Genomic DNA, 13,105 nt, shown 5'->3' with positions numbered 1-13,105 from the left:
GCATCTGTGAAGAAAAATCAGAGTTAACGCTTCAGGTCTGGTCTGGATCTCAGGAAGGGTCACCGGACCTGAAACGTTAACTCTGATTTTTCTTCACAGATGCTGCCAGAGCTGCAGATCTTTTCCAGCAACTTCTGTTTTGGCCTTTGTTTCAGTTGCTTTGATAAACAATTGAAAAGTTAAAGCTCAAACGAGTTGTAATGTGGACTTTAAGATACAAGTTATGGACCAGGGCAAACCCCCTCAAACTATTCAGAAGATAATCTGGACCATAACCTTTTCTTGTTTTAAAGGTAAAGGTGTTGAGTTCCAGATGGAATTTGATTGGTCAAACTAGCGGATTTAAAGCAAAACACACTTTATTTATCCACCATAGTTAAAATACAACAAAAGAAAGAAGGAATTGGAATAACTTAACTCTGTTGGAACACTACTAATTAACTTTTCCAATATAGTAACATCTCATAAACACACCCTTGGCAAAAGGCAAATTCAGCACACAGATTGTCTCACGAGCAACACCTGTAACAAGCAGAGAACCCCCTGCCTTTGGCTGTAACTGAGAGAAGGAAAAAATAGCTTTTGTTTCTTCAAGACCCCAAAAACATCTGTTGAAAGCAAAAGATAAAAAACAAAGTCCTGGTTCTATTGGAGCTTGAGCCCACCCATTCAGGCTGCTTCTATTGTTCCAACTTTAAGAAAAACACACAAGGTTTCACAAGGTATTTATCTTCTCATAGACTACTCAACACCTGTCCCCCAGTCTCTCTCTAAATGAAACCAAGATAAAACACGCCTCTTAAAGCTACAGCATTGTCACACTTTGCAATAAGATTCTATGGTCTTTGCACAAAATATCACTCCCTCTAATAGTTCTTGCTGAATAACAAAGCTCCCTTCTTCCTTCTCCATTCTTCTGCTGGAGAATACAGTCCCATGTTTCTTTGCTGTTCTTCTGTATCTTGGCCAAGAGGACACCCTTAAGGCTAGAGTGTAAGAAGTTGCAGGCTATTCAGCATGAGGGAGAAGTCAGAGAGTGGAACATGAGAATTACATAGGGTTTAAGCACAAAAAAAGGGTCATTCAGCCAACAGGTCCATGCTGGTGTTTATGCTCCTCATATATTTCCTCACACCACACAATATTTAAACTGATCAGTGTGATCTTCTATTCAGCTCTCCCTTAACCAAGTTCCCCTTAAAAAATGTTGATATCAGTTGCCTCAACCACTCCATTCGTGTCAAGTTCTAATATTATCTTGACAATCGAACCACTCCCTGACTCTACTTGAAGCCCACATGAAAGCAGTGTCTTTGGTGTTTATGGTGAATCTTCTTTTTCCCTTCCCAGTTCAGGATAAAATGCAACAACCACCTCTATAACATGGTAATAAGTATAAAATAGAAGTACTGATGACAGACCAAGCAAGGGTTTTCCTAGTCGGTATGTCTCCCTAACCTTCTCAATCATAGAGAGGAATTTTTTCTTTCTTGGATCCTGTTTTTCGAACTGATTTCCATTGTCATCTGTTTCTCTGTCCCAGGAGGTCACATGGTTGGGGATACAATGGAGAGTGCCATGTCTTGTGATATAACAATGGTGTTTTGGGATGGACAACAACTACTGGCCTTGCCAGTGATTTTCACATCCCATGAAAATCCCATGAAAAGTCAAAAATGACAAGTCTCTGCTGCAGTGTGGGACAAATTGAATTGAACAGAAGATCTTTTCCTAACTGCCATTTTTCACGTGTTTATATATTACAAACCAAGGAGTGTATTTAGTTTCCAAAACCTGTTGGTTTGAGTTCCCATTTTTATCCATTCTACAGAGTTTCAAAGCAACACACAAGGGCAGGAAATAGCTTGGCTGAAAATGTAAGGGAGAAAATAATTATTGTAGATAGAATTTAACACAACAAAAATTCTGCAATAGACAGCAAGGCTTGTCTCTTAGAACATTTATAATTACTGACATATTGAATATATTACCATCCATATCAGGATCTGACCTCTGTCCTTTATTAGTAGCGACACACACAAGTCTAGAAATTCTAATGGAACAAGATTCTGGTAAAGGAGGAAGGGTGCATCCAATAAGAGTGACAATTGGGAAGGGAGGAGTGACTGGATTGTGAGATGGGGAGGCTGATAGCAGTAGTGGTGACTGCTAAGGGAAACAGTGGTGAGCTCAGATAGGAGTGGGGATGGGGGTAATTGAGGTAAGTGGCATGGGGATTAATGACAAACATTGCCTACATTCTTTAGGTGCGGCCTTCTCCTACTTCTGTAAGCTGAACAATCAGGTTAGTTTAGTGATTGTAACGACGTCAGACGGTGGACTTCGCGGAATAAGAGTTCCCTGATTGGCGCTGTTAGTCTGGTCCAGTCAGGGAGCCCTGGCTGGCAGATATAAACAGGAATGTCAAACATCCTGTGCACTCTGAGAGCTGGCTCTGAGGGAGCTGGATCAGTGTCAAGGACTCTCCACACATAAATAAAGGGTGACTTGGTGACAGAATACTGGCCTCTGTGGAGTTATTTCAATTTGCAAGTTTTAAAGCCTAACTTTGTTGGATTTGGCTTAACCGGCAATGCTTTTAAGAACCATCTGTTCTATGTAGGCCTGGTTTTCCTGAATGCAGCTGATGTTGGCATTAGCTGCCTTAGGATGAAACAGTGTGGTAGTTCGGAGTTGGGAACCCAAATGCAAAGGGCCCGATGTCGGTTTTCGGGTTTAAGAACTGCACTTTGACTTTTACCAAAAGGTCAAGTGGATGACTTCTGCCTCATAGATGGCTTGCAATTCCTATCTGTCCTTTTGGTGGCTTTATATGTCAGAAAAACAGCTTCTGTGTTGATGAGTTTCTTTAGGTCTCAGCTCCTAATAATGCTTAAATTGCCACAAAACATCATGGAATTAATTAATTACATTGGCTGCTAATGGTTTGGTTTTTCCATGTCGTACACACATTCAGAAGCAAGCTCTCAGTCAATTATGCTCCCTTGCATTTTAATTGGCTTGTATGAATAGTGAAATACTCAGAAACTGATATGAAGAAAACTCCTTCTTGCAATAATGCATATTATGCAATGTCAAAGGTTGGAAGTGATATGGAGCGAAAATAAATAAATGGCTGAAAGGAAGGGTGCAACATTAATTCTTGTGCTGACGGTTATCCTTAATCATGCTTTAGACTTCTGATTTTTGAGATAAAGTCAACCGAACCCCATAAGCACTGATGTTGGAATTCCAAAATCCAGTTCAAACTGGAAACTGGATGTGATAGCATTGACAAATTGCAGTGTCAGGGTGACATAGTAACAATGTCACTCAAGGCACTGGGAGAATGCCACCATCTCCCATTAAGAAAACTGCACTTTCTGTTTTTATTATAAAAGGTTAAGAGACAAGATGTAAAAAGACTTGTCAGAAAGCTACAAACATTAATTGTTGACTTAAGTAATTGACTTTTTTAATGTCAAATATGGTTTACATCAACTAAGTGTAATTATGTACCTATTGTAATCTGCTTATCTGTTAAAAATTGACAGCTGTTGCTTATGATCTGTTTTCGGGTGCGTTATGCAGACAGACAAATCAGAATGCTCAGGCCTTTCCAGTGTTTGGGTTTTGGGCCTCATTGCAATATGTTGATGGTGCCAGCAACTCTTTTCATGCCTTGACAGGGTACGCCACCCATTTTAAATAGATTATTTATGCTTTACTTACTAGCCATGTCCGTCATGTCGGATATCAAGACAGTGTTCATTGGAGGGAAGAGAGTGTGGGGCTTTGGAGGGGAATTTGCTTCACAGCACTGACCTTGTGGATTTGGAAGGAGCTGTCCTGTTCCTCCTGAGGATCCTAAAAATGTAATTTTACTGATCTTTTGAGTGGTGACCATCCACTGTGTTTCATTGATGACAGGAAATTATTTTGCTTTGTGTCCATGCTTCTGCCATTAAACAGTAAGCAGTGCATTGGTTAAATTTGACAGTGAGTGCTTTTAGACATTGAGGGTTGAGGGCTCTGGCCCATGACGGAAGTTACCCTGGATCCATATTAGATTTGTAATCTTTGTGATGGGGATCTGCTTCTTGATAGGGATTGGTGGATCACTCAACTTATCAAAATGAAGCTTGAAGTCCAATTTGGGACAACTTTGTGCTTCTCAGTGGGGCTGTACAAGAGTAAGCAAAGCTGTGGAAATGGCAGCAATATCATAGGTGAGGAAATTATTTGAAAGGTAGTGCCAATCCTTGGTACTACAAGATGATGATTAATTTACTTGATCCTATCCAGTTAGAGAGGATCTGTTCATCACTGCTTCCAACTGTTCATGGATGATTCAGAGATTTTGCCTCCATCACCTTTCACCACATGTTACAGTCTGATTAAATGTAAAACTTTCTGCTGTGTGTATTAATTAACCTTTATCCAATTTGAACCTTTCACCCCTTTACTTCTGAAATGTTACTTTCATTCTCAATTTGTTTGAAGGCTGAAAGAACCATGTTTCTCCTGTTTTCTTCAGATTCCATTCTCTGATAATATTGATTGATACTATTGGTCTTTTCTCTATGACCTCCAGGACTTGTGATTTCCTGTGTCATGTTGATCACAACTCGACATGAGATTGAAAGTGCAGACTAGCCAGGTCACCTTGAGGTCTAACTATGGTTTCCTCCAACTTATATGCAACAATTTAGGCAAGAAATTCTGTTACTCGCTTGCTTTTAATGGGTATCGAATCTATTAAATTCCCTAAGGCTCTTCACATTCGCCCTGCTCCTCTTGAAATAAAAGTTCAGTTCATCACCTGATATTATTTTCAACTCATCCTTTGTCATCACATCGAAACTAGGGAATCCTACCACCCTGCAAACCTCCCTGCCTACATACCTCTGTGCATCTACAAACCTCCCTGCATCTACGTACAAACTTCCCTGTTTCTACCTACAAACTTTCTTTGCTTCTTTTCTTTGTTTACTTTTGGCTTTTGCTGTTTTATTCCTATTGTTCTCTTTCTTCTTTTCTTTTTTTTTTCCTCGTTGGAGGCCTTTTCGGCATCTTCGTCCTCCTGAGCGTGTGCAGCAGCGGCAGCAAGTGTCGACACCTCAGGGACAGTGAGCCCAGTGCGGAGGACAGTGAACACTTGGAAAGCTTGTGATGTTCGCGAGTATGGGCCTAGCAGCAAGAGATGGTGCCAGACCGTGGCGACTTCAGTGTTGGTGGCCCCGTGCAGGAGGTGAAGCGGTGGCGGCAGTGCCAGTTATTAAGATGGTGGTGATGGCAGGGCGGCCTCTGCAGTTGGCATCTGTCAGCTGAGGTAGGCCCGAACTGGTACTCCTGGTGGATCAGTGGGAGCAGCGGTTGCATCAGCGGTCATGTGGTAGGTGTGGTGCTCCTGGCAACAGAGCAGTGATGGTGTAGGTGGTGCCAGAGCAAGACTCCTGGAATGGACAGTGATACGGGGATGTTGGCAGGCACAGAGGCCATTCTGGATATCCCTCCCCTCGATGCCAAGATGAGCACAAGAAGGGAGAAAAAATTCTGTTTTTAGTTATATCTTAATATCTTCTGTAACTCAAAATGGCGTCAGATTGTGACAATGTTTTACGCTTTACATTGTATTTATTTGTTACATACAAGTGACAATAAATCATTCAATTCAATACTCAGTTATGAGTGGTGTACCACAAGGATCAGTTCTGAGTCCTCTTCTATTTGTGATTTTTGTAAGTGATTTGGATGAAGGAGTGGAAGGGTGGATTAGTAAGTTTGCAGACGATATGAAGGTGGGTCGAGTTGTGCGGAGGGCTGTTCTAGGTTACAAAGGGAGATTGATAGGATGCAGAGCTGGGCTGAGAAGTGGCAGATGGAGTTTAACCCTGAAAAGTGTGAGGTGATTCATCTTGGAAGGACAAACTTGAAAGCAGAATACAGGGTTAATGGAAAGATTCTTGGCAGTGTGGAGGAGCAGAGGGATCTTGGGGTTCATGTCCACAGTTCCCTGAAAGCTGCCACCCAGGTGGATAGAGTTATTAAGAAGGTGTATGGTGTGTTAGCTTTCATTAATAGAGGGATTGAGTTCAAGAGCTGTCAAGTTATGCTCCAGCTATACAAAAGCCTGGTTCAGCCACATGTGGAGTATTGTGTCCAGTTCTGGTTGCCTCATTACAAGAAAGATGTGGAAGCGTTGGAAAAGGTGCAGAGGAGATTTACCAGGATGTTGCCTGGAATGGAAGGAAGGTCTTATGAGGAAAGGTTGAGAGAGCTAGGGCTTTTCTCTTTAGAATGATGAAGGATGAGAGGTGACTTGTTAGAGGTGTACAAAATGATCAGAGGTATAGATAGAGTGGATAGCCAGAGACATTTTCCTAGGGTGGAGGTAGCTATTACGAAGGGGCATAGTTTTAAAGCAAGTGGAGGTAGATACAGGGGAGACATCAGAGGTAGGTTCTTTACTCAGAGAGTGGTAGGGTCATGGAATGCATTGCCAGAGACGGTAGTGGAGTTGACCTCATTAGGGGCATTTAAGCGGCTATTAGATAGGCATATGGATGATAGTATAACGTAGGGGTGGAGGTTAGATAGACCTTAGGTTTAGGGTAAAAGTTCAGCACAACATCGTGGGCTGAAGGGCCTGTACTGCGCTGTACTGTTCTATGTTCTATGTTCTAATACAAACCTTCCTGCATCACCTATAAGTCCCATGCATCTCTTTAAAACCTAAAAATCTCATTGTGATGTAGACTATGTTGAATATAATGATGGAATCAGATGTGAAGTCTTGTGAGGCATATATCAACTGAGGCCTTGCTCAATCTTTTATACTGTCGAAAAGCAGGATACCGATTTTCTTTTAAAGCAGTGGCAAATTGTCAGTTAAAAGGATTATCGCTTCTTATTCACCTTGTTAACAGCCCAACACCTCTCATTAATATTTGGCTTTCTATCTTACTGACCACACTAACCAAGTTAAACGTTGAGAAAACATGACATGGAAATCAGAATAGGTATTGGGAGAATTCAACAGTCCTCTTGCTCTGAAGGACCTCCATGTTGGACATCAAGCACCAACATTTCAGGGTGCGCTCCTTGGTCACCCAGCCACTTACAAATTACTTCCACTTACATTGGCATCTGATAAACACCAGCCTCTAAGAACCCTCATGGCATATCTCCAATCTACTTACAAGGCTGACCTTCAATGTCGCATCTTGGCTCAAAGGGCTGAATGGCCCATTTCTCCTCCTAGTTTCTACGATTCTATCTCAGGCTACGCTGGCAACTATCATTCTAATCCTACAGCAAGGATACTGTGCATTCTTGGACATGTGCCCAAGTCTGGGGCTGGACTCCGCAGCAGCTCCAGGCTCTTTTCTTGGAGTCATAGGACTCACTCACTTTGACTCTACCAGGGTACTCACAGTAATGCGGCCTTGCATTGCATTGCTTTGCCATTTTGTGCTTTACCCCCTCTGCCAGAGACACTAGGCTCATTTTACTGTTGTCTTGCTTTGCTGTCTAGCATAGACACAAATGCAGGAAACTTCCCATGATTGTCTGCAGGCCTCAGTCATGTCAAGGAAGATAGCAGAGGGTCCCTGTCCAGTAAGTTAAAGGCAGCCAATGATACCTATCTAGAGGCTTGGACACAGTCAGCCAGCCACTCAGAATGGTCATGGTTGGGATGGTCCCCACTTGAAATGTCAGGCAACCCACCACCCGTCTTGAATCTTTCTGCCGTGTTGTGAGGTCTTGTCATCCTGGAATGAGAGATGGAGAGATTGGTGTTATGGACGATGTAAGTGGGAGGCACAGCTGTTACTTTTGGTGCAGGTGGGGACGTGTTCCAAGGGATGGAGTGGACAGCACAGGGAATATGCAGAGTTCAAGGTGTCGGGAGTTAGGATGGGTGAGAGCGAGTGAGGGAAGATGTTGCAGGAGAAAGTGAGAGTGATAGAACATGAGCTTTGCTGGGAAGTAGGTACAGTGCCAAAGAGAGAGTGGGTGTGAGGTATCAGAGAGAAGATGGGACATCTTTGTTGGCTGAATGGAGAAAGGGATTGACCTTCTTCCTACAATTCTGGGCATTCCTCCAAACAGCTGAGACTGGCTTTAATTCAGGGAGCAACCTTGGCCCAGCTTTATATGGCCTAGTGTGTAAAGACTGTATCTTTATTTCGTTATCTATCTATCTTTGAGCGTTACAAAGGTTTATTGTAAATCTAAGCTTTTGCATAACATCACTTTCCACCTTCCCTTCTGGATGCCTTTGCTGTCCATAAGTCAATCCCTGATGGAGAAGAACCAGTGGTTTGATATTTTCTAATTATGTTCTTTAGCTCAGAGATATTACTATAAATCTCTGGAGCAGGCGGGAGGTGAACCCAGACCTCCTGCTTCAAAGGTAGGGACAATACCGCAGTATCTTTGAATCCAGTAGGCTTTTTTTGTAAAGCCAAATCCAAATGTTTTATTATTCTGTATTTCTGATTTGGAGCTGAAATAGCAAATGGACTATTTGAAAACTACAGCTTGTGGAAGGAGCTTTTAAAAGTAACTTACCTTTTACTTCACTGAAACTTGTTTTAAGTCGTGTTAATGCAGCTAGTTTGTTTAAACAGTGGGGAAGGCTGTTTGTAGGTGGGTGGGCACTGGACTGTGTGGACAAAGTGAGATTTGACTGGAAACAGGTTGCTGATTTGTTTGTGGAGTGGACAACAACTCTCTGATTGGTTCCTGGGTAGCTGTACAGCTTGTGGTTGTGCACAATATCAGCAAAAGCCTTCAGACCGCTGAAAAAGGTAGATGTTGAGTCTTTCTCTGTGGTAAAGTACTTGAAGCTTAAGGCAGCGAGTTTATTTTCCCTCACTAGTAGCTGTGAGCTGTAGCCTTTAACCAGTAACTGAGAATCCTGCAAAAATGTAAAAAGAGCCTGGGGAAAAAAAGTCATTGGAAAAAAAAAATAGCCCTGACAATCAAAAGAATCATCTCAGTGAACCGTGTGGATTGGAGCCATTGAACTGTGTCCCCCGTATCTTTCCATATTTACCCATAACAGCAATGTCTTTTTGTCTCTCTGTGTAAAACAGTCTGGTAGCTGGGTGATGGATACAGTTTGGAAGGGCCTTGGAGTTTAACAAGTAGAGTTATATGTCAACAGTTCATAGTTTATCTGTGTTTAGAATTTTTTTGTAATAAATAGCAGTTTTTGTTAAATACAGAAATCTGGTCTGTGTTTTCTGTTAACTTGGGTATATTTGTTAGATATTTTGGGAACCTTATGTTCTTTGATAAAGTTTTTAATTTTTGTGATTACTGGGAATAATGGAGCTTCATTTCCAGCATGCTACCCCAGTAGCAGAGTTGTGACTTGTGTTGTAGCCTCCTCTGTTGGTCATAGAGTCATAAGATATACAGCACAGAAACAGACCCTTCAGTCCAACTCGTCCATACCGACCAGATATCCTAAATAGATCTAGTCCCATTTGCCGGCATTTGACCCATATCCCTTTAAACCCTTCCCGTTCATGTACCCATCCAGGTGCCTTTTATATGTTGTAATTGTACCAGCCTCCACCACTTCCTCTTGCATCTTATTCCATACACGCACCTGAAATAGTTGCCCCTTAGGTCCCTTTTAAATCTTAACCCTCTCACTCTGCCCTCTCGTTTTGGACTTACCTACCCTGGGGAAAAGGCCTTGACTATTCACCCTATCCATGCCCCTCATGATTTTATTAACTTGTCCTGCAGGATAAGGAAGTCCTGCATCTGCGGTACCCTCTCAGTAGGAAGTTCAGGTTCCTGCCTGCACAATGGGGCTCCGACCTCCCCCTGTCTTCCATGTCCAAGGCAAATGTCAGGAACTGTGTACGGTGGCTCCGAACTGACAGTGTTTATCCGGCTGCTCCATTGCATTTTAAAGATGGTATGGGTGCATAAGATGTTGCTTAATTCACAGCAGTGAATGAGTTGTTCCAGGAATGGCGCATGCTAAAATATGGCAGGAATCGGATGTGAGGCATGCTGTAGGGACGGGGTAGGTAGCCAATAGATGAGTTTGGTGAGATAGGGTGAGAAAACCGGATAGGTCTTATGGAGAAAATTCCTCCAAAAACCTCAACACACACGCACTTGCCCAAAGAAAGCATAAGATAGAGCCTCAAGCCTTGGTGCTGCCTAATTATTTCCTCTGGTTTACATTTGGTACTTATTTGATTATTCTCAGTCCTGGTGGTTTCTACTGGAAAGACCTGGGCCCTTCAGTTAGGCTGCACTATTTAAAAAGAGGTGAATTACTTTTAAATCCTCACCAAGGGCTAATCAGCAATTCTTGACCATGTAGAACTAAGACTTTGCAAAAGGCATCGTTGATTCAGCAGTGACAACAAATTGAACATCATTGCTTCAGAGAAACATAAAAGAGAAATTTGCATTTCCATCGCAACTTCTGTGATCGCAGGACGTCCTGAAGCACTTTACAACCAATAAAGTAATTTCGAAACATTGTAATCCAGGAAATTCAGCAGCCAATTTGCACACAAATTCCCACAAATAGCAACGTGACCATGACAAGATAATTTGCTTTTGCAATCTTGAGTGAGTGAGAAGTATTGAACAGAAATAACAACCTTACTCAAATCCAAAATGGCATCTTAGGATTTTTACTGCCTACCTGAGATGATTGACAGGGCTCTGATTTAAATTCTCACCATAATGGCAGCACCTCTTACAGTGCAGCACTCCCTCAGTATTGCACTGAAATGTTAGCTTTGATTTTTCTGTTCTCAAGTCATAGAGAGGGACTTGAACTTGCAGCCTTCTGTCACAGAGGCATGAGTGCCACCATTGGTATCACAGAGTAACTGTTGAGCCAATTCTTCCATAGATCAGAACTTTCTTTTTTAATCGTTGGCACAAGGATCTTCCTTTGTAACTGTCACTTTTTAATGTTTTGGTGACTGTTGAATCAAATCATTTCCTATTTTGCAGCACCACTTCCTCATTTGACTTCAGATGATGTCGATAAAGCCTTGCAAAACTCACCACGTCTGATGCACGCCAGAAACACAGGTAATATATTAAAGCTGAGCTGTCATGTGCAGATCTTTACCCTGCCAGTTGTCATCCCACCACCGTTCCCCTCATTTCCCTACACCACAGTGTTCACAGTAACTTATAATAATGAAATATATATTCATTTATAAAACAATAGTTAGCACTGCCCAAATATACAAGATACTAAAGACACAGCCAAATCCTTTCTGGTTCATTGCCACAAAAATGTTGCAATGATGCTTGGGATATGCATATGACCCCTGAAAATTCCCTGCACGAACAATTTTCTAACTTTGGGCTTTTATTGTGAAAGTCAAGGGAACACAGAAGCTAGGAGGAAAGGGTGGGGCTGGGGGTTGGTGGTGAATGGTGAAGGTGAAGAGCAGTGTTGCTGAGATCAGAGGTGGTCAAATTCCTCTTGTGCATCACCAATTAGCTGTTCACATAAAGTCTTGGCAATGATTGAGGAATGGGGCTTTTGCATTTCCTTTTTCAAGTGCGCCACAGAAGGGATTTAACAAAAGAGTGCGTTTAAGTCATTGGGATTATGTGATATTTCTGGTATCAATGCTGTGGGTAAAACACACATCCCAAACATCTGTCCATCGCGTTCAACGTGTTCTCGCAAACTCCGAAAGTTGAATCTGGAGTGCAGCATCATGCAATGAAATAATCCATTTGAAGGTGTCTGCAGAATTTCGCTGCTTCCAAGTGCTAACAGTGGTGACCAAAATGACTCCTTGTGACCTAATCAGTTTTTTGGGCTGCTCACAAAGAGAGGTGGCTGGCTCTGGATATTCATTGAGATTCTTTCTTACATGCTCTTGCTGCAAACTTTCACGGAAGTTAGGGATTATACCTCCACAAAACTCTACTCCTTCCACTCCTGAGACCTGTAAAAGACAGCTTTTCCACTAATCTTTTATTACAGTAGAAAATTAGCACCACTCTGCATAATCCCTGTATGGCAATATTCATAGCATCATTAACAAAATGTGGAACTTGGAGAAAAATGAACATGACTAAATGTATGGAACAGCCATAACAGAAATGTCAACCACTAAATGTAACAACTCAAAGACATTAAGACTGCAACCGAAGTTATGGGTTAATTTCTATAATAATAGAATACGAAAGTTAGGAGGTGGCATTACTTTTATAAAGAACCTTGGTTAAACTAAGCTTGGAGTACTATGTGCAGTTCTAGTGTCTATGTGACAGAAAAGGCAAAACGTTAGTGGAATTCAGACGATACAATGATTAGGAAGGATTGAGCAGGTTATGGCTTTTATGCAAAACAAGGAGATTAAAATAAAACCAAATAAAGATCTTTAAAGTATAAAGATGTTCCTTAGGGCAGATGGAGCAAAACTGTTTCCGTTTGTTTGTGAGATCAGAATATTGGGGGAATAAATGTGATAAACATCAATGACAAATTAAATAACTATTCTTTGATGGACTTGTTTAAGTGGAAGAATTTGCTGTCAAATGGAATGGCTGAAACAGATACTCTTAAGGGGAGGTTTGATACACACTTGAGGGAGAATAGAATGGGGTGTGCGGAGGTGGGAGGATGCGATTAGGAGGAGGTTTGTGCTGACACCAGTGTGACCTGTTCATTTGCTTCAGATTCAATGTGACCTGTTGAAAATTATCACAACAGATCTTCACCTCTTTCCTTTGAACAAAATTATTTATTCCAGTTTAATTATCGTCCCCTTTCTCAGCTTTTCCATCAGTCATCTCTTCATACTGTATGGCCCTTGCTCTTTGATATTGTTTCTTTGGCAACATTCAAACTGTTAAAAGCAAACTGCAGAAATTGCCTGTTGTGGCTTGTACCTTTATGTTGAATGGAAAAGACAAAAGTTGCACCAGAAACTGATCTGGACAACTTTAAAACTTCTTCTTAATTCTCCCCTCTGCCCATGTTCTGCCTCTTCAGGTTCCTACCCCTGTTCTCCTGAATTGAATGATGCAGCCTCAGATCTCCTAGTCCAACGACCATTCTTCAGAAAAAAGAACTGCGGCT

General features: G+C 41.8%; 1 protein-coding gene across 7 annotated transcripts in view; it reads left to right on the top strand.

The window, feature by feature from the left end:
* erg (ETS transcription factor ERG) overlaps nucleotides 1-13,105 on the top strand; it is a 256,741-nt gene that overhangs the window by 228,251 nt on the left and 15,385 nt on the right. For 6 of the 7 annotated variants that reach the window (XM_048603141.1, XM_048603139.1, XM_048603140.1 and 3 more), the window contains one exon: nucleotides 11,008-11,088. The exons of the other annotated variant lie outside the window; for it this stretch is intronic. In XM_048603141.1, the coding sequence (XP_048459098.1) occupies nucleotides 11,008-11,088 (81 nt within the window). The remainder of the gene's footprint in view (nucleotides 1-11,007; nucleotides 11,089-13,105) is intronic. 7 annotated transcript variants of the gene reach the window in all.

The sequence above is a fragment of the Rhincodon typus genome, chromosome 11 (assembly GCF_021869965.1).
Source record: "Rhincodon typus isolate 14 chromosome 11, sRhiTyp1.1, whole genome shotgun sequence".
Lineage (NCBI taxonomy): Eukaryota > Metazoa > Chordata > Chondrichthyes > Orectolobiformes > Rhincodontidae > Rhincodon > Rhincodon typus.
This window is presented reverse-complemented; position numbering and strand designations above follow the sequence as displayed.